At 51.0% G+C, this 21,083-nt stretch overlaps 2 protein-coding genes across 7 annotated transcripts; one reads left to right on the top strand and one right to left on the bottom strand.

Annotated features, from left to right (window-relative positions):
* Positions 1 to 4,979: 4,979 nt before the first annotated feature.
* On the bottom strand, positions 4,980 to 12,552 carry Mpst (mercaptopyruvate sulfurtransferase). Of its 4 annotated transcripts, none has more exons than NM_138843.2 (3): positions 12,412 to 12,438; positions 9,151 to 9,772; positions 4,980 to 5,578 (listed from the first exon to the last, which is right to left on the bottom strand). In NM_138843.2, the coding sequence occupies exons 2-3, from the start codon at positions 9,743 to 9,745 to the stop codon at positions 5,280 to 5,282; spliced, it is 894 nt and encodes a 297-aa protein (NP_620198.1). In that variant the 5' UTR covers positions 9,746 to 9,772; positions 12,412 to 12,438; the 3' UTR covers positions 4,980 to 5,279. The 4 variants fall into 4 exon arrangements, with proteins under 4 accessions (NP_620198.1, XP_038934288.1, XP_063119029.1 ...); XM_039078360.2 differs by having other exon boundaries at positions 4,984 to 5,578; positions 9,209 to 9,772; positions 12,412 to 12,552; XM_063262959.1 differs by lacking the exon at positions 12,412 to 12,438 and adding an exon at positions 12,328 to 12,388 and having other exon boundaries at positions 4,984 to 5,578.
* Positions 11,651 to 20,074, top strand: Tst (thiosulfate sulfurtransferase). 3 transcript variants are annotated; one of them, XM_063263012.1, is made up of 3 exons: positions 11,651 to 11,839; positions 13,332 to 13,947; positions 19,604 to 20,074. In XM_063263012.1, the coding sequence occupies exons 1-3, from the start codon at positions 11,714 to 11,716 to the stop codon at positions 19,900 to 19,902; spliced, it is 1,041 nt and encodes a 346-aa protein (XP_063119082.1). In that variant the 5' UTR covers positions 11,651 to 11,713; the 3' UTR covers positions 19,903 to 20,074. The 3 variants fall into 3 exon arrangements, with proteins under 3 accessions (XP_063119082.1, XP_063119083.1, NP_036940.1); XM_063263013.1 differs by lacking the exon at positions 11,651 to 11,839 and adding an exon at positions 12,496 to 12,573; NM_012808.1 differs by lacking the exon at positions 11,651 to 11,839 and having other exon boundaries at positions 13,322 to 13,947; positions 19,604 to 20,071.
* Positions 20,075 to 21,083: the final 1,009 nt, after the last annotated feature.

Here is a 21,083-nt window from a genome sequence, read left to right as displayed (position 1 = left end):
TGGTTTATTGATTGATTGATTATTTTTGGTTTGCTTTGGTTTGCATGTAAAAAAAAAATTACAAGCAGCAAAATAGGGAAGTGCCTCCCCCTGCACGCCGTCAGTCCTGATGTCTCCTCGTATCCCCACTGGTGGTCAACCTTGTTCCTTTCTGAGTTATTCTTTGGCGTGACATTTTACAGGAATGAGTAAGTCCTTTCTGTACTGGTTTTCTTGTACAGTAGGCGACTGCAGTGTGCAAGGTCTTTACCACTTTCTGTTTTTCACTTAACGCTTTGTCTTAGACTTCATGTTGAAGTTTTGATAGGCTTTGTTTACTTCCTGTTCTGATCTTCCTTTCCTTTTAAACATGTTTATTATTATTTATATTTATTATTATTATTATTATTATTAATTAATTAATATTGTAGGGGGGTCAGGCTTATACAGAAAGTATTTTTTAACTTGATGAGCGATCTAACTGGCATCTTTCCGACTGTCTGTCTGTCTGGGGCTAGAGACAGCTTAGAACTTAGGAGTACTCACTACTCTTCCAGAGGACCCCAGTTCACTTTCTAGCCCCAGCTCATGGGATCCAACAACCCCTTCTGTCCTCAGAGGAGCTCCTGCATATATGTGGCATACGTACACAAAAATTAAATTTTCAATCATAAAAATATAAGTAAAACAAGGTCTTGCTATGTAGCCCACGCTGGCTTCAAACTCTGTCTTCCTGCCTCAGCTTCCTAAGTACTGGGACTGCAGTTTACCAAGTCCTCCACACCCACCACACCCACCACACCCAGCACACCACCATACCCTAGTACCAGTTAATAAGTTAATCATCATTAAAACTCAGGTTTTCTCTCCCTGCTGTTCTCTATCATTTGAATGTCTATAGAATATTGATTTGCATAGGTCAATTTTATAGAGGACTGATTTATTGTTCAGGTAACTCTCATTCTTAGTATACTGTAGAACTCCAAGTGCTATTACCTGAAAAGAAAAGAAAGGAATAGCTTTTCTTCTGTCTTTCAGATTTTAATTTGTTTGTCCTTGGCTGGCCTGAAAATCACCATTCTCCTGCTTCAGCCACTGGAAATGACAGGCATGTATCACCAAGCTTGACCAGTAATTAATATTTTAGAAACTGCTTATTTTATTGTCTGTCTGTCTATCATCTATCCATCATCCATCCATCTATCCGTCCGTCTATCTATCTATCTATCTATCTATCTATCTATCTATCTATCTATCTACCTACCTATCTACCTATCTATCTACCTATCTACCTATCTATCGACAGGGTTTCTGTGTGGCCCTGATTGTTCTGGATCTTACTCTATAGACCAGACTGGTCTAAAATGCCTCTGCCTCCTGAGTTCTAGGATTAAACCACTTGCTGGCTGAAAATTTTGATGCTTAAAAGAACAAAGCTTCTAGTTACCTGGACAGCTTGATCCTTTCCCTTGGTGACTCCACCCTCCCCTGTACTCACTGGCTAAGCTGCTTCCAGAGGTGCCAAGGCTCCTCTGTGCCTTCTTGCTTCCATTTCTCAGAAGAAAGGCTGAGGTCCAGGAAGGCAGCTTCTGGGCAAGGCCAACAGTGCCTGGCCCAAGGCAGTGATCCATGGGTCAGCTCTCTGGTCAGCGGGTGCTTTGGACCATGACCCTTAGTGGCAATGGTCCAGAGAATTGGAACATTCTGATGCAGCTGGTTAGAGCGGGCTGGGAAAGGATTCAGTGTGGTGGGGGTGCTCGGCAAATATTTGTCAAGTAGACAAAACTCTGGTCAGTGCTGGTGTTGCAAGTTCCTCCCTGGCTCCCACAGAGTGGGGGCGGGAAGGGAGCATGTAGCCTGAGGAGGGCCCTGAGGTAGGCAGTCAATTATTCTAGGGGTTCAGTCTCAAGCATGGCAGAGCTGAGGGTGGCCCTCCGTCATAGGCAGGGCAGAGCTCAGAGGTGGCCCTGGAAAACACCAGCTAAGTTCAGGTTTTTCTCAGTATCTGCTTCAATTGCCACAGACGTTCCTAGGACAGAAAACCTCAGCTGGGCCAGCCACGGTTTCCTTGCTGGAGTTTGGGCCGGGGTCCAGAGTTTCTGGTTGAAAACCCACCACTCAAGCCTTCCTGGGAGCCGCAGAAGCTCTCTGCCATATTCCGTGCATGTAGTGCACACGTTTCTGTTCTCTTGATCTCTAGACATGAAAAACAAAAACAGAAACACTGCAGGCATGGTGCTCTGAAGAGACTCAGGCCCCGAGAGACCCCTGCACTGCAGGTTTAGTCTCCAATTAGGCTCCCTTCAGGTTAGCTGTACGCACTTAGGCAAATCTCTCCGCCTCTCTGAGCTTGTTTTGGTTTCTTCCTCTCATAAACACAGCAGATCGTTTCACGGCGCTCTTTACTGTCTGGAAAGCAACAGAAAGTTTTGGGTTCTTCCCTTGGTTTGGAAACTCTTGAAGCCAGGACATAATTCTTGTATTCATTATTTTCTCTCTCCCAATGCCAGAGAAAACTTAACATGCCTAACTACTAAAAATATCCTAAAATTAACACTGTTGGGGCTGGCAAGATGGCTCTGTGGAAAAAAAGAGCTTGCGGCCAAGTTGGGTGACATGAGTTCAATCCCCAGGACTGGGAAAGCGAGCACTGAGTCCCAAAAGTTGCCTTCTAATATTACATGAGCATTTCTGAGGACACACACACACACACACACACACACACACACACACACACACACAAACACACACACGGGGATTGTGTAAAAATGTAAAAAAAAATACAAAGCAAGTAAATAAAAAGTGAAAACAACAACCCAGACACTAGTAGTTGATGTTCACCGTGTCTAGCATCAATCTGAAGTGTCTCTGTAGATTATGTCAGTTTTCGTCTCCTAGTGCTTAAGGAATGAGGCCAACTTAAAAGCAGAAACCAAAGCCTGGGGAGTCTCTGCTTCAGGCCAGTAGTTGGCCAGGCAGCCCCTGTCAGGAGGACAAGCATAAGGGTCATGTCTCTCCCAGAACAGACACCTCCAGGGAGACAAAACAAGGCTTTCCTGAGCCCGGAAAGAAGGGAACTCAGTCAGGAACTCGATGTGAAACTTGGAGACTTCACATCAGCTGAGGGACTGACGGTGTCTCCAGCTATGCTGTTCCTGCCTGCTGATGTCAAATGTCTTTTGCTTGTGGGGCAGCATTTCCTCCTTGGAGTGTTTTAGTCAGTTGACATCCAGTGGGCAGATCCTAAAGCACTGCTGAGTGTCCCATGGATACAGGATGTCCTCAGAGCAGAGTTGTCCAGCTTAAAGCTGGCGGTGCAAGACTAAGAAGTCCTAGACCAAGGAGGGAGCATCTGCCATGGCTCTGACCTAGGTTCCTGTTTACCTCCTCTCTTCTGAAGCAACCTGGCTTTCCCCTTTATACAGCATGAAGACAGGGCCTCCAGGAGACAGGGGCTTTTAACAGAGCTCTTGGTGGTGGTGGCTAGAAGCCATGCTGTTGGCTCCTCCCTCTCCCATGGTTGTAAGAGGGAGAGGAAGCTCAGAGTAGGACACTGGGCCTGGATCCTTGCTTTGCTGGAAGCACACCATGGTTAGGTACTGTCTTGTTCCGGTTTATTCCCAGAAGATAAAAATAAGCAATGCCACTTCCAAGGCCCCAGTAACAACCGACGTGGTGCTATCCCATGCCTCTGGGAGGGCATTTGGGGAAAAGATGGTGATATGGTATAAGTATGAGGCCCTGGGTTCAATTCCATGCACTTCTAGAATGGGACAAAAAAAAAAAAGTCAGGGAAGGGTGACCCAGGTCCTGGCAGATCAAGAACTTTCTAGATTCCTGTGTTCACCCCTGCAGGTTAAATACAGACAGCAGTGCATGGAGCCCCTATTCTAGGACAATAGGTAGGCTGATTCTCTGGAGCAGAAAGACTGAAAGCCCTGAGCTCACCCAGACAGTGAGTTCATTATCATATTTTTATTATTCTATATTGCTCTGTGTGTGTGTGTGTGTGTGTGTGTGTGTGCGCGCACGTGTGCGTGTGCATGTGCCTGTGTCTGCGTCTGTGTGTGCCACAGCATCTGTGCGGAGGTCAGAGGACTACTGGAGGTTTTGCTCTCTTTTCACCTCCTGAGTCCCAGGGATTAAAGTCAGGAGTCATCAGGTTGTGTGGCAAACCTTCACCGTCTGAGTCATCCCACTGACTCCATTAAAAAAAATTTTTTTTTTTCTCTAATTTTCTAGCACGAGTTCGGAGAACAGATTTGAGTGAAAGCTCCCAGAGTTTGAGGCCAGATTTTCTTCCCAGGCCACTAGATTCAGCCCTTCCTCAGAAGACTCTGGCAAGGTTGGAACAGCCTTCTAAGCAGTGGACCCAACTTTCTCTGAAAGCATCTGTGTTGTCCATCTGCATATAGAAGGCCCCCTGTGGCTAACTTCGCCTGATATCATCCAGAGGCAGGGCTGTGGAGACAGCGCAATCAGTACAGGGTTTGCAGGAATTGCGTTCAGTCCTCAGAACCCACACGAACCCATGGGAAACATGCCGGGGGAGGTGCCGTGTGCTCTGTCTTAGGAAGATGGAGGCAAACCCCTGGGGATCCCTGGCCAAGCCAGACAAGCCTACTTGGTGAGTTCCTGACCAAGGAGAGGCCCTGTCTCTAAAACAAGGTGGATTGTGTTTGAGGAACAACAGCAGGGGTTGTCCTCTGATCTCAACATGCATGCCAATCCATACACATAAATCACGTGCGTGCGTATACACACAAATACAAAGAGCCCAGAAACCAGATGTAAACTCCAGGGTTATAGGCAGGTGACAGTTTGCCATGGTCCCTGGGGACAGGGTCTCTGAGGCCCCAGCATCACTTGAAGGCAACGATGTTTCTCCCAGGCTGGGAGACCTCCCTGGCCCCAAGCAACCCCTCCCTGTTCTTTCATTCATTTGTTGTTGTGCAGGAATCCCTGGCCCTTCATCACACAGAGACATTCTCACAACCACAAAGGTTTTGTGCTTGATGTTTTATTTCCCAACAGTGAAACAAGCTAGGTGGGCCCCAGCTTAGCACCATGTAAGCTGTTCTACTGTCTGGCCTCCCTCCCTCCCCTGGGTACCCTCTTACTGTCTGCCACCTCTCGGCTACCTCCACTGAGTGCCCAGGAGTCACTGAAACTCCTGGTCTCTGGGATATCACCTTAAACACCACCTGAGTTGTCTGAGGAAGGACTCTTGGCAAAGCAGGGTCAGAGTGACCAGGCTGGCACTAGGATGGTTCGGTGTCACCCAAGCTGCACTGTGTCCTTCACAGGGTCTTCCCCCGGCCCTGAGAGATGACGTGCTCCGGTTGGGCACGCATGTACCACTCCACCCAGGAGCCATCGTAGACAGGCACATCGGGTTTGCCACAGAGGAAGGCCCCCAGGACCACGTGGCAGGCTGTGACACCGGAGCCGCATGTGGCTACCAAGGGCTTGGACAGGTCCACCTTCTTCTCCTGGAACAGGCGTTGGATCTCCTCTGGGCTCTTCTCCAGACCTTCACTGGTCAGGAATTCAGTGAATGGGATGTTTACTGAGCCAGGGATGTGTCCAGGTTCGATGCCTGCACAGGGGGGAACACATGGAAGGGTAGCAGGAGCAGTGTTTAGTGTTGCTGGAGTTTGTGGTATCAAGTCTCCCACCACAGCAGAATGCCAAGTGTGCGTCCAATGTCTTATCTTAAAGCCACCAGAGCTAGGCACCACACCCACACAGATGGCCAGCCTAGGGCTAAGGAACACCCAAAGTCACTGTGCCCAGTTAATTGCTGGCTAGAGTTTGAACCCAAGAACTAGACTCTACCAGCTACACAACACCCTGGGCTTCCTGACTATGATCCTTGAGGGGCAGCAAAGTGATACATGTGACCTCTGTTCAATTAGGACTCAGGACACTTGGGGGCCTAGAGATGGCAGACGGGCACTAACCAGATAATTGCCAGTGTGACAAAAATACCCTAGGGCTACAGTGTGAAAATAGAAAGAGCTGACATGGCTGTAACACTTGCTTTGTGCAGGACAGTGCCTAGACCCTCTCAGCAGTGTTTTCTCCTTTAATACCACCCGAAATCTATGGGAAGGAAATGTCTGTCACCTTCACCCCAGGGAAATAAGGCACAAAGACTAGCATGCTCGAGCTAGCAGTGGGTGGGGAGAGATGTAGCCACCCCAGAGCCTGTGTTGCCAAGGAGCAGGCCTTAGTGCCTGTGGAGGGGCGGGGGGTCTTCTCCCAGGCTGAAGCCAGCCAATCAGAGGTCCTGACAGTGTGACTGAGAGCATCACAGACAGGAAGAACCCAGGAGCCTTGGAATGATGCACAAAGCGTCATGGTCACCAAGGTTCAGAAAATGGTGAGGCAGAGGGGCAGAAAAACCTCAATGTACCTGGAAGGAGGTTTTGAACTTCTGGTCATAGGGGACATTAGACTTTATTCTTAAAAGAATTTAGTCTCGATCTGAGGATATGGCTCAGCTAGTAGAGTGCTTGCCTAATATGCACGAAGCCTTGGGTTTCACCCTCAGTGCTTCAAAAAAAAATTTTTTTTTCCCTGGTGATGTCTGCCTTTCAGCCCAGCACTTGGTAGGTGAAGGCAAGTGGAGGAGCAGAAGTTTAAAGTCATCCTGAGTGGCATAGTGACATAGTGTGTTTGAAGCCAACTGGGGCTACACGAGACTCTGTCCAAAAAACCAAAAGAACCACCAAACCCAGACAGTATTGCTGATGCCAAGAAGTGCATGCTGACAGGAGCCTGATATAGCTGTCTCCTGAGAGGCTTTGCCAGAGCAAGACAAATACAGAGGCGAATGCTAGCAGCAAACCATTGAACTGAGAACCAGGTCCCCCAGTGGAGGAGTTAGAGAAAGGATTGAAGGAGGTGAAGGGGTTTGCAACCCCATAAATACAACAATACCAACCAATCAGAGCTCCCAGGGACTAAACCACTACCCCTTCCAACCTCCCCGCCCTGACATTCCTCTACACTGGGACATCGAGCCTTGGTAGGCTCCCATTGATGCCCAATAAGGCCATCCTCTGCTACCATGGACAGACCCATGGTTCCAGCTGCATATGTAGAGGAATGTCAGGGCGGGGAGGTTGGAAGGGGTGGGTGGGAGGGTAGGGGAACACCCTCATAGAAGCAGGGGGAGGGGGATGGGGTGGGAGGTTATGGATGGGAAAACAGGAAAGGGGATAACATTGGAAATATAAATAAGAATACCCAATAAAAAGGGGGGAGACCTAGCAAGGCCAGAAATGTGTGGATAAGGGGACTGTCACTTTACCCATTGCTTGGAAGCCCCAAGGGCTCCAATGTACATTTTGTTTCTAGCTTTCTTCCAGCCAGAGGTTACTAAAGCCCCATTTTCACAGGAGGGCTAAGACTCACATCAGAATGAAACCACACAGCTGTCAGTCAAATCTGGGCTGTCTAGATCCCAAAATGAGTGTGTGAGAGCCCTCTGCCTTGGTTTCCCTGTCTTTGTGGGAGTTGCTGGTCTCTCTCCTCAGAGGATGGCAGGAGACAGAGCTCCTGAGCTCCGAGAGGATCCAGTGTGTTAGTCATCCCCAATGAAGTGGATCTCCTAAAAGTCACCCCATGCAGCCCTTCTCAAAGCAGGGAGAAGAGCGAGCTATTGATCCAGGGTCCTCAAAGCAAAACACGAACCCTGATCTGCTGGACTGAAGGAGCAATTTACAGGTGTACTTGGCCAAGTCAGGGACTGTGGAGGAGAAATGGTGAAGCTTTAAACTAGCATGGCTTCCAGCCTGGCAGCCTGGAGCACGTTAACTCTTACCCCTGCTTTCATCCCACACAGGCCGGGGTCACCATCCAGAGGAGTGAGCTGACCTGCCAGGCACTACACAATGCAAAACAGAGATAGGGCTCTGAGCAGAAGCCTGTACCAGTAGAGAGGGCATGACAGAGCTTCCAGGGCCATGGCTGGTTCCTGTACCCTGGCAGGCTGTAGAGAAATGGTTGCTCACTGTGGTTAAGTATGCAGGGAGTCTGAATGCAGAGAGGTCCCTTCCTGAGGTCTCTGGCAAGGCAGCCATTCCAGGACTATTCTCCTCACCTACACAATGGCAGCGCAGGCATTGCTCCATATTTTCAGGAGAATTGGTGCCTGGACCCTCCACGATACCAAATCACATGAAATGGTGTCCCGTCATGTAATCTACACACACCCTCCTGACATTGAACATGTCGTTGGATCTGCCCCAACTCCTTTCTCTCCCTTTTGCATTTTGAGACAGGATCTCACTCTCTAGTTCAGGCTACCTGGGAATTACTACATATAGCCCAGGCTGGCCTCGAACTGGTGATCTACCTGTCTCGGCCTCCAAATGCTGGGATTACAGCCACACCCATCTCTAGATCTCTTTCGATGCTCACTATAGCTGTAAATGCTATGTAGTTACACTGTGTCATTCAGGAGTAATGGCAGGGAAAGGAAGGGCAAACCCTCAGTACAGAAAAAAAAGAAAACTTTTCTGAGGTTGTTTAAACACTGGAATGTGGTATCTGTGGGTGCTGAAGGCTGGTTGCACCTAGCTCCTGAGAGGTTCGGCTCACCCCACCATGGCCATAGCTCTGCCTGCTTTGTGAGATTCCTTCCCGCATTACACAAGACTTTGCCCGGAGAAGCCCGGGCCATAGCAGCCGGCTTGGCTCTCACCTGGGGCACCAACCATGTTGAGCCACCCATCCTAACACCCTCTCAGAATCTCTTAAATATTACTCAGGCGGCAGTTGCAAGCGTCGGGCACCCTATCAACTCAGGATCTGCAGGCTAGACCAGATGGACCAAGCTTGGGTCCTTCCTAAACTTGGTGGGGGCTGCCTTCTGCTATTTTGGGGTGGCTGTACAGAAGCTCGGTATTACAGTTAGTGGATTGTCGAGCTCTGGGTGCCCTGGAGATACTTAGGCAACCTCAGCTCAGAATTCTAAAACGGCGAGGTAGTATTGCGGCCTCCATTACAAGAAGGAAGCGGAGGCTTAGAGTAAAGTAGCCAGCAACTAGCCCTTCTCCCTTGCTCTGCATGGGTGAAATGCTAGCACAAGGCTAGGCAGTGTCCGGAGCACACACCAGCCTGTCCCCACATCCCCATCTGCCTGTTTCCCCAGCGCGTTACCATCTCGGGGTTCTGGCTGTGTGCCTTGGAAACGGCCAGCTGCGCGGGCGTCCACTACCTGGAAGCGCCGGGCATCCAAGTTCTCCAGGATATCCTCGTGGGTCTTGATGAAGGAGGGATCGAGCTGCGCGCAGAACTCCGCAGGTTCCGAGGGGCTTTTGCCAGAGCTAATTGGCAGGTTCTGGCTCAGCCAATAGCGGAAGCCGCCGTCCAGCAACGACACAGAGTGGTGGCCGAAGGCACGGAACATCCACCAGACCCTCGGAGCGGAATAGAGGCCCTGGTCGCTGCCGTCGTAGATCACGACGTGTGTAGCGGCACTCACGCCCAAGCTGCCCGCGTAGTCGGCGAAATGCGTGGCACTAGGCAGCATGTGGTCGTAGGGCGATGTGTGGTCGCTGCAACGATCGATGTCAAAGAAGGCGGCGCCCGGGATGTGGCGCTCCTCAAACTCGCGTCGCGCATCGCGGCCCAGCTTGGGTAGGTACCAGGACGCATCCAGTAACTTCAGCGGCTGAGAGGCGCGAGGGGATTTCAGAGCCTCCGCCACCCACTGAGCAGATACCAGAGCTCGGAAAAGCTGTGGGGCAGCCATGGCCTAGGGGACGCTCGGATTGCAGGGCTGCAAGACAGGAAAGATACCAGAATGAGAGACTAGCCTGTCTCAGGGATTGCGGTTAGGGCATGTGTGCTAACCGGCGTAGGTGGAGCCTGCGCACTGGTAGAGCAGAGTCCAGGAATACAAACAGGGCCTGGGGTGAAGCCAGGTCCTGCCTTTATCACCTAGGAAGCCCCCCTGCCAGGCTTTGAACAATGAGCAGCTTCACTTGACATTATGGCCATGAGAGAGAGGGTGGTGCAAGTCCCTCACTCTAGTCCTTACCCAGCAAAGTAGGGTAGGGCCAGGGCCAGGCTCAATTAGCCCTTAGGTAAAGCAAATAAGACCAAAGTTTCAGCCCTTCTCTAAGATGCAGTCCAGCTTCATAGCCAATCAGATCCACTCATTCATGGAGCCGGTCTAGGAGTCCAATGGGAACAATAACCAGAATTCACCCTTCGCCCAGTGCCATTTAATCCTCGTGTATTACAACAGCTGACAAAGCAGCCTCTCCCCAGCCTGCTGAAGGAACACCCTTAAGGTTTGGTGCCGTCACCTTTTTCTCAAAGCCACTGAGGCCCCTTGATACACTTGCAATTACCTGAGTTGGGAGCTGTACCTCCTATAATACCAGTACTCAAGAGACTGAGGTAGGAGGAACAGAGGTCAGGGCCAGCCTACTCTACATAGGAAGTTCCAGCCCAGCCCAGACTACTCAGCAAAAGGAGATAAAATCAATCAGTCAATCAATCAATCAATCAATCAATCAATCAATCAAACAAACAAACAAAAAACTCAGAACAACAAAAGACCTAAACAAACAACAGAAACCAAGGTACTAAGTGGGGGTAGGCTAGGATCACTGGCCTAGGCCCTGTGTGGGGTGGGTTTGGGGAGGTGGTACACATTGAGAACCCTTGACTGTGGTTGGCCCCCAGAGCAGCTCAAGCAACAATCAAGTGAGGAATTCTGGAGTTTAGTTTGAACACCATGGCTTCTACCTCAGCTTGCACAGGAGAGAGAAGGCAGAAGGACTTTGTGAGGGAAGCAGAAGCACACTTCTGCAACCTAGGGATAAGAAAAAGGGTAAGCCAGGCACTGGTGGTACACACCTTTTATCCCAGCTCTAGAGCCCTGTGAGTTCGAGGCTAGCCTGGTTTCTTTTCCTGCTCAGCTTCCAGGGGGTGAGGTGGTGGTAAGTTACAAGTATATACCACATGCCTAACTCCAAAACCTACCTCTTAATGAGATTAAAAATATGAATATAGAAGGGCCACCATCTACCCTATAACAGCTTCTTTGAATGATCTTTTAGGGAAGTTGAGTGCAAACCCGTTATTTCTTCCTTTACTCTCCAAATGGCTCTTGAATCTACAGCTGGCCTATCTTAGACTTCTAGGGGGTGGGATTTCAGAGGTCTGAGGTCACTACCTCCCAGCTTGATTGACAGTTATCAAGAAAAAGCCCTAGACAGCGGAAAGAGGGTCAGAGAGGCTAGGCTATGGGTATCCACAAGGGGCAGAAACGAAAAAGACAAGGCTTCTTTGTGCTTGGAGGGCTAGGATCCCAGGGAGAGTGGCTCCCTGGAGGTTCATCAGGACACATAGGATGGGACGAGGCCATCCTAAGCTAGTGTGAGCCTATATGCCCCACTCATGCAGGGGGTGGGCAGGCACCGAAGAGCATCTCCTCACTGGGACCCTCCTGGTTCATTCTTTTCCCTACTGTTAATCTCAAAGTTCAGTGTACGCTGGGAAAATGCTAAGCAGTGTTTGAATGTTTGCAACACATCATGACAGTTTTTCAGGGCAGAATTGATGTTCAAAAAACGGGGAGGGGAGGGGTGTCCAGGAGAAAAGCATTCCAGGGGACCAGAGTAGACTAGAGAGGTGGTGTACCGCTGGTTTGCAAGAGCCACGCTCTATTTCCAGATATTTTGCTTATTGGCATTTATATAAATTTACAATGAAGTGGCAAAAATTGAAGCCCAAGACTATCCATCACCATCACCATCACCACCACCACCACCACCACCACCACCATCATCATCAGGCTTCAAGGACCAACAGCTCCCACCACTTTGGGCTTCAGGTGAGAAATTAGTCCCTTCTCCACTACGTGCCCTGGCACCTCCTGGCTCTACTTGTTTCTCCTGTTGGGAGAAGTTTCAGCTCAATCCCGCAGGGTCGTTTAAGGCACTCGGCAAGGAGAGCCTGATAAAGGTTAGTTTCATTTCATTCCAGTGCGTTCTGCTACTTTCTCCTCTTGGGGCACGCTGGGTCTTCTCACCACAGCCCCTCTAAATTGCTTTGTTTATTCTCTCGGGCCCTGCTACTTTCTCAGGAGGTCATTCCAAACTTCTTCCGGCCACTACTATCCACCTGTCTCTTATCCCACCCCAACCCATAGGCGGTCACAAGTAGCCATGGACAGCCCCCCGTAAGGCAAATTAGGGGCGCCCTGGAAACTCTTCTCTCATAGACTGCATCCCCTCCTCCACTCCCTCCACTCCCGCGTGGTGCCTCGCTACGCACCCTCTCTCATAGAAAAGCAAATAGGACGCATTGGGCAGTAGGTACCAGGGTTTCGCGCTCCCCACTCCCCAGCTCCGCCATGTCACCCCCTCCCCGCGCCCTCAGAGGTCCCCTCCTTCCGCCACCAACCTGCGGCCAGCCGAAGGGAGGAGACTTGGGCACAGCCCACTGCCTGGGCCACTCCGAGCCCTTGCACCTTCCATTCCCCGGACTGCGGGGGAGGGCACGCGCCATGAAGCCGGGTTGTACTCTGCCTCAGTGTCACCTCGAGCCTCCAATAGCACCTGTTGGGTATGAGAAATATTATACCAGGAGGGGCAAACAGGATTCACGTGCGAAGCCGCAGAAGCTGTTTGGAGTCCCGACTGTCTTTGAGAGAGGTGTCTCTCCTCATCCCTATGGGAGGCGGTACAATGGTGCAGTCCACTTGGGAACACTCCCAGCTGCTGGTTTGAACCCACCAGCTTCTCCAGAGCGCAAGGGCAAGTGCCAGCGCCGCTTTTGGGGCGATTGAGTGCAGCGAACCTCCCAGGATGGGTCCTCTGGCTGGGTTCTGGTGGCGAAAGCAGGGCAGGGTGCCTGGAGTTCTTTCACCGGAATAGGGCATTCTAGAAGCCAGAGAACTAAGGCTGCAGGAAACGAAAGCAGAAGGGATGGAGAGTGGTCAGTGCTCCCGGGACAGGCGACTCGAAGCCCAAGGGCCATCTTCTCATTCTAGGGCTTGTGTTTGTTTTTCCCATTCTTGCAGACAGTGTCCTGAGCCAGCCCCTCCCACCAGTGGCTGCTATAGGAATGCTCCTAAACTCTTGGCCACGCCCACCTGCCCTCTTAGGCACCAGAAAGGGAGGGCGCCAAGGCAGTGGGAGGGGGTGGGGCAGGCTTTCCCTAGGGAATGTGCCAACCTCTCCCACTGTGAGACTGGCTCTGAATGTAGTTACCATTGCACGCTGGGAAACTGTAGTGGGGACAACAGCCCCGCCTCCCGGTCTCCACCCACCGCACTCAGTCCTCACAGGCCTGTTCTCTTTCCCGGTTCCCACCCGCGCCAGGTGACACGCAGAGCTGACACTATGGTTCATCAGGTGCTCTATCGAGCGCTGGTCTCCACCAAGTGGCTGGCGGAATCCATTCGGTCCGGCAAGGTGGGGCCAAGCCTTCGGGTGCTGGACGCGTCATGGTACTCACCAGGGACCCGCCAGGCACGCAAAGAGTACCAGGAGCGACACGTGCCTGGCGCGTCCTTCTTTGATATAGAGGAGTGCCGGGACACGACTTCGCCTTACGAGATGATGCTGCCCAGTGAGGCCCACTTTGGGGACTACGTGGGCAACCTGGGCATAAGCAACGACACACACGTCGTGGTATACGATGGAGACGACCTGGGCAGCTTCTATGCACCCAGAGTATGGTGGATGTTTCGTGTGTTTGGCCACCGCACAGTATCAGTGCTCAATGGTGGTTTCCGGAACTGGCTGAAGGAGGGCCACCCGGTGACATCTGAACCCTCGCGGCCAGAGCCAGCCGTTTTCAAAGCCACACTGAACCGCTCCCTGCTCAAGACCTATGAGCAGGTCCTGGAGAACCTCCAGTCTAAAAGGTTCCAGCTGGTGGATTCTCGGGCCCAGGGACGGTACCTGGGCACACAACCGGAGCCCGATGCAGTAGGTAGGTGTTTCTGTTCCCCCTGGGAGAACTGTACAACAGAAAGATGGGGAATTAAAACAGCTGGGACCCTCAGTCCCTCCAGGTAGACTTGCCTTTCCATCTGTAAAATGGGTGTGGACAGCTAACTTTAAAGGCTTTTGTAGCACACACCAGGGCCCTGTGTGCCATAGGTGGGTGCTAAGAAGCTGCCCCCATTAGGTGACTGCTGGCCTGTCTACGGTCCACTTCCAGTCACCAGCTCTCCCACGTGCTGTTGATGTACGTGGGAGATGTTGATGTACCAAAAGATGTTCTACCGACAAGCGGTCATTTGAATGGCTGTATAGAGGTCTACAAATATCTTCACACCCTTTAGGGCCGGGAAACCCTTTCAAACACCAACAAGGTTCTTCCCTGAGCTCTTTTGTGACCCTGACTAGTGTCTGTGAAAGGCAGCTCAGTTCCTAACCTCAACAAGTTGTTGCAGCCTGTCTATGGAGCCCTTACAGCAGCTGTCAGCTTGTGCCAGGGATATTGATGGGGGGAAATACCTAACTTAGATGAAACACCAGAAGATTGTTACTTGGTCAGTTAAGTGACAGAATCTGGATTTGATCCCAGTACCATTTTGTTTTAAACCAGGGTTCTCAATCCAGATACAAACCCATTCAGCCCCACCACCACTTCCTAGGCTTCAGGGGAGCCTCCTGTGCCAGGCATTCCCAGAAAGATGGCCCTTGGGTCCCCTTTTGTATGTGTGGGGAAGCCTGAAGGAGTCTGTACAGCTTAGGAGTGAGGAAAAAAAAATCTCAGGACACGAAATGCTGCCTTCTAGAGGCACCTGACTAGAGGCAACCCCACGTTTTGCTTTTCCAGAGTACAGGGCTGGTGGTGGCTCACCTCACACCTTTCTCTATCTTTTTAATCAGTAAGTGCTCCTTCCCTACACGATTTAACTCCAGGATAACATTTTACCTAACTTGTTGCAAAATGTCTCTTCCTTTCTGCCAGCTGATGTGCGCAACCCTGTTTTCACAGTCTTAATACTAAATTGTTATCCCACTGGACAGAGGGGGGCCTAGGCAGAGGCAGGAGCAGATCAAGGCCACACATAGAGTTAGCAGAGGTTGGCACCGCTCCAGTCTCACTCTCTCCAGGCCTTTGATTTCCCCCGCCTGCTTGGCTCTGGGAAGGTCAGGAGAGAAAGATGCACACTCATTAGGCGCTTTCCAGAGACTCTGGACATGGGATACCTGCAGCCCCTCCTGCTCTTGGCTCAAAGCCCTTTTGCTTCTTGGAACGAAAACTGGGGGGAAGGGAGAGCAAAGCTGGCCATTGAGCTTTGTCAGCAGGCTGAAAAGCAAACCAAGAAATGAGTGACAACGGGGCCCAGACATAGCCTCCCAGCACTTTACAAATGAGGAAAACTGAGGCTTGGAGAGGGGACACAGGCTGCCTGCGTTCTAAAGTCCTTCTCTTTTCTACAACTCTTCCTACCTCTTCTGATTGCCCGGGAGTGTCAGAGAGCCTGGGTTTTCATTCCAGCTCAGCCACTTGTTCGTGGTGGGTTCAGCCCAACCGCTTGACTTTGCGTTTCCTGGTTGTTCATAAACAAGCAGAGATCCCCAGCCCTGTCACAGCACATGGCTTTTGTTCCAGGGGCTCTTTGGAGGGGAAGGCACTGAGCAAAGTCCAGGGCCATCTAGACAGGCAGGGGATGGGCTACGTGCCCCATTCTGTAAGAGGATTTGCTGGACACAAATGCACACCACCAAGGTCAAGGTCTGTTCTGTGGGATGGATTCGGGGAGGTTCCTCTGGGTTCAGCAGAACAGATATACGGCATGGGGGATGGGGAGGCCTTGACTGAGTGTTCCTGAAGGTACTGAATATGGCAGAAATGAAAAACAGATCCTCAGAGACCCCATGGCTACTTCTTGCCTTCTGGGGGCAATTGCCTGCCCATCAGGCCTTTGTGTGCCTTCCAGAGTCCTGAGTAAGCATGCAAATAAAAGAATATTCAGGTGCAGCTGTGTGTAACCACCGGAAGGAACACTAGAAAGACAGTGGTAACCTATATTCGTCAGGCCTGAGTCTGGGCACCTAGAGCAAGTAGGAAGAATCATAGAGAGGAACCTTAGAGTTCAGGGGTCTCTAAGGGCTTTGCCAGTAATAGGCTGGTTGCCTTCTCCAAGCCTCAGTTTTCTCATCTATAAAGTGGGAATTCTGTATTTGGGCCTGGTGGCACTCAATTCTCAGTTGTTGAACCTGGATACCTGTGACCAGGTTATTTCACCTAGGGGTGGGTGAGGATGAGAACGGAGGAGATTGCTGGTCTGTGCTGAGTACTTTGACTTGTAGACCCCTGGATGTAGTTGCTTCTGGAATCTTCAGTGGTCTTGTGGAGGGACTGGCCTTACTGTACTCAGGGCTGCAGGCCCTGAAGTGAGGCTTGCCTAAAGCTGCTGTGGAGGGTGGAGTAAGGCAGAACAAACATGAGTACTAGGGGAGGAGAGGTCACCACTCCACATTGTTGCTATGTGAGAGCAAGGAATACTTCTGCCTATGGCCCTGCCTCTTGGGCCACAGCCAAGGTGACTTCTGGATTGGATTCCCTATCTTTGGGATGAAAGCCAGAATGGTCCAAACAGATTTTCTTGGCCTCCAACAACCATGCCCTTCTGTGGCCTAAGGGATCTTAACATGCTGTCTTAGTCAGGGTTCTCTAGACTAAGTAAGGGTAGTCTCTATATAGTAAGGGAATTGGTTGATGACTTACCTGTAGTCAACTCCCCAACAATGATCAGCAGCAGCTGTGAATGAAAGTCCAAGGACCTAGCAGTGACTCAGTACCACAAAGCAGGCAGGCAGGCAAAGGAGAGAATCTTCCTTCTTCCAATGTCCTTATGTAGGTCTCCAGCAGAAGGTGTGGCCCAGATTAAAGGTGTGCACCACCACACCTGGATCTGGGACTTGTTTTGTCCCAGATGACCATGAACTCAGAGATCTCCTTGCCTTAGTCTTGGGGGTTCATAGCCACTTTGCTTCAAGATCTCCACACCAAGATCCAGGTCAGAAACTTGCATCTCCCAGCCTCAAGATCAGGATCGCAGGTGAGCCTTCCAGTTCTGGATTGTAGTTCATTCCAGATAGAGTCAAGTTGACAACCAGGAATAGCCACTCCACATGCCTACTGACTTGAATGAACCTCCTCACAGACCTGGAACACAAACTCCTAGACTTGCAGGTCACTGAGGAACACAAGAAGTCATTTCAGTAATACCTTGCCTCAGCCTTATTTTCCAGGGGAGCTCAGAGTGACTAAAAAACACAGGCTTTGGAGTCGGACTTGATTTTCAATGCCTCTGCTATGTGTCCCTAGGGAAGTTATTAAATCTCTCTTAGCCTGGGATCCCCATTAGAGCTGGGAGGAAAGTCTCTTAGTTTTGTGAGGAATGAGAGAGATATAGTTATCTAGAGAACCCACTTTTGGGGTGCTGGCTGCAGAGGGGAGGAATGTGGTAGGAAGTTTGCTTCTAGCTGCAAGTACTTCCTCTGGTTGGCAGTGTTCCAGAGTTCTCTGGCCTGGGCCCATGGGTTCCCTGGCTCTCCCTCTGCACAAAGGCTGTGGCTTCTGTTCCTGTAAAGTCCCCAGGCAGAGGCTGGGGAGGTTGCTCAGTGAGAAAACTGCTTGCCTTGTGACCATGAGGACCTGAGTTAGATTCTCCAAACCAATTTACTAACTCATGCCAGGACCCCAGCACTGGGGAGGCAGACACAGACAGACCTCTGGGTCTCACTGCAGCCAGCCTTATTAAAACAGCAAGTTCTTGGTGCATGAGCCAGTGAGGAGTATGAGTCTAGATGGTCCTCTGACCTCCATGTCCACATCTATACAGATGTGCTCCTCACCCACCCACCCACCCACCCACCCACAAACAAACAGATGGGCCCTGAGCCTTTCTAGCAGAGTGGCCATTGCTACCTCCTCGGGCTGGCGTCAAGGCTTCCAGCATCTCTAGCTTCATCCTTACTCAGACAAGGTCCCCTTTGATAGACTCCAGACAACAGTATAGTTGGTATGTCACCGACAAGAAGAAAGCAGCAGTCAGAGGTCCGGTGCAAATGATCTCTCCCCACAGTGCCTGCAGGAAGCTGCTGTATCCTGACAGTTAATCTCCACAGGTCAAGTGCTCCCCACTGGCACGGTAACACAAAGCTGGTTTCAGGCCACAGCAGGAAGACGTGTCTAGATGTCACTGTCTTTTGCAAGCAGGGACATGTGTTTAGTCAGAGGACTCTGCTTGTGCTAATGATTCTAGAATCTTCTTTGGGATGAGGGGGTTCCCATGTTGCAGCATTGACCCAAAGAGTATCCCCTGTAAGCCTGTTCCTCCCCTTCTCACCATGCCAACCATGCTGTTTCTGTCTTTCCCTGTGGCCCAAGTTTAATGGGTTGGTGGGGATTTGGGGAACCTGAAGAGCCAGAGGCAGTTCTGTCATGGGCCTCACTCTTAGTGCGGTCTGTGGAGGGGTGCAGGTGCCCAAGGAAGAGAGAAATGGCTAAGCATGCAGGGACTGACAAAGCATGAGTCCTTTGCATGCCACCAGGCAGCCATGGCCCATCTGTGTTGTTTCCTCCTCTATTGGTTTGAGGTTTTTCAAATGAGGTCTCTCTCAATAGCCCAGAGTGACCGTAGCTCACTGCATAGACTAGGTTGGCCCCAAACTACGGATCCTCCTGCCTCAGCCTGCAGCACGCAGGGACTGCAACTGTGAGTTACCACCCACACTGATTTCTCCAGTCTCACTGGGTATGTTCGAGAAAGGACCCTGGCCTGCCTCACCTCTGCTGTGCTCACACTTAAGCTTCAGAGGGTGTGGAGGGAGCAGCACAACCCCTGTTACTAGAAGGACCACAGCACAGGAGCAGACACCATTTGGACTCAATATTATCAATGTTGTTTGTCCTCACCCAGGGGCATTCACTCCCCATGGGGAAACTGAGGGGCAGAGGTGGCTAAAAAAATCAGAGTAGTAAATGGCTGAGGTGGGATTTGAACACGTATCTGATATGAGATCCCCCATCTGTTTTTACAACTATGTGCCATTCTAGAAACATCTAGAATGGGTGTGGTCCTGGGTCAGGCTCTCCTTTGTGTCCTCGGTTGAGCCATTTCATGTCAGCACACCTCTGCATTTTCACTTGGAAAATGAATTTACAGAACTCACAAAGCTAGCCAGCTTCAATACTCATGCAAATGGCTGCCCAGGGAGGCCCTCAAAGTTTCTCTCCACCATGCCCTTGGCAGCAGCGAATTGAATAGCTTCTATGTGAATTCATCCTATCTGCTCTCCCCAGTGATCCCGGGCAGGACACCGGTGTGTACCACTGAGCCCACTTCACAGGTGAGAAAACCTGTGGTGTTGAGGACAGAGGTGATAACCAGAGGTCAAGGAACAAACTCGGAGGGTGCGGTGCACACAGACGTCCTCTTAAGAAGTGACTTAGAACATCCCTCCATCAAGACAGATCTTGGGACAGGGCCTGCAGGCTTGAGTCTTACAGTTTGAGTTGCCAAGAGAGCAAAGACATTACTTTTATTGGTGGTGGTCCCCAGGTCCCCAGGTTCTGACCTCCATGCCTCCTCTCATCTATATTTTCTATTACTGCCCAGGACTGGACTCAGGCCACATCCGTGGCTCTGTCAACGTGCCCTTCATGAACTTCCTGACAGAAGATGGCTTCGAGAAGAGCCCAGAGGAGCTGCGTGCCATATTCCAGGACAAGAAGGTGGACCTCTCCCAGCCCCTTATCGCCACATGCCGCAAAGGGGTCACTGCTTGCCACATTGCCCTGGCTGCCTACCTTTGTGGCAAGCCCGATGTGGCTGTTTACGATGGCTCCTGGTCAGAGTGGTTTCGCAGGGCCCCCCCGGAGACCCGTGTGTCCCAGGGGAAGAGTGGGAAGGCCTGAGTGTGTGCAGCCTCCTCTTCCGCCCACCAGATCCAGCCAGTTCCCTTCAGTCAGGCTTGTATGACCTGCTGAAGGTTCGCCTCTTACGCAATGGAGATTGACAGGATTTTAGAATTCCTCTTGGTGCCTTCCCCCCTCCCTCTACACTGGAATAAAGTGCCTTTTCTCAGTAGTGTGTCTGCCTCCTTGCCCTGGCCCACTCATTACCTTTAGCCACGAAGGCCCCCAGAGGACATCATTGCCATACTCAGTCTTAGCCAAGGCACCTGGCTGCCCTCTCCTGTGTTTCGTGACAGACTTTTCCTAAGACCACACACACAAACACACACACACACACACACACACACACACACACACACACACACACACACTCTCCACTCACCTCAGAAGGGGAACTTATGATAGATCAAAGCAATGGTTACCAGACAGAATTGAAACTATGTTTCAGAATTGAAACATTTCCTCCAGACATAGTTTTTGTTTGTTTGTTTTTTGAGGGGTGGGATGTCTCAACTCAACATCCAACTTGTTGAACCAAGAAGTTTTTATTGTAGTTACTTACTCACGGGGTGGGGGAGGGGTGGGGGTGGGGGATGGGGCCCAGGGCATGGGTGAGGGGTCACTTAAAAGGAATAACTCAGAAGCAGGTGCATCACTCCAGCTCACCCCAACATGCGTGACAATTTACAGGAGCTGCATCCCTAGAGCTCCGTACAGCTTCCAGACAACTCCACAGGCTAAGACAGTCTGTAGCTCCCCTGGTCCCAGGTTCCTCCTCTGGCACTTTTGATTCCTTGTTAGACTGCTGTGGAGGGGGCTCAGGAATCTTTCAAATTTTTGTTCTTTCAGATTTGTGATCTCTATTTACCTCTTGAGACACCTCCCCCCCCCCCCCGCCCTGTGACACTCCTAGAGGAAATGTTTAAAGTCTGTCACGTAACTAGTCAGGGATGCTCTGCCATAGAGGAAGCTGAGATGAACCTGAGAGGACATAGGAAGAAAGATGAGAAAGGCAGAGAGAGAAGTGGAGACTAGCCCAGTCCTGAGCCTTCGACTGGCTGGCTGCCCCATGCCCAGTGAGTCTCAAGGAAGAGCGAAAGTGGCCACCCAAAGAAGCATCATATGCCCTCACACCTGCTCAGAAATGGGCAAAGGGGAGGTGCCTTGGCCTTGACTCCCTT

Source organism: Rattus norvegicus, chromosome 7 (genome assembly GCF_036323735.1).
Source record: "Rattus norvegicus strain BN/NHsdMcwi chromosome 7, GRCr8, whole genome shotgun sequence".
Taxonomy (NCBI): Eukaryota; Metazoa; Chordata; class Mammalia; order Rodentia; family Muridae; genus Rattus; species Rattus norvegicus.
This window is presented reverse-complemented; position numbering and strand designations above follow the sequence as displayed.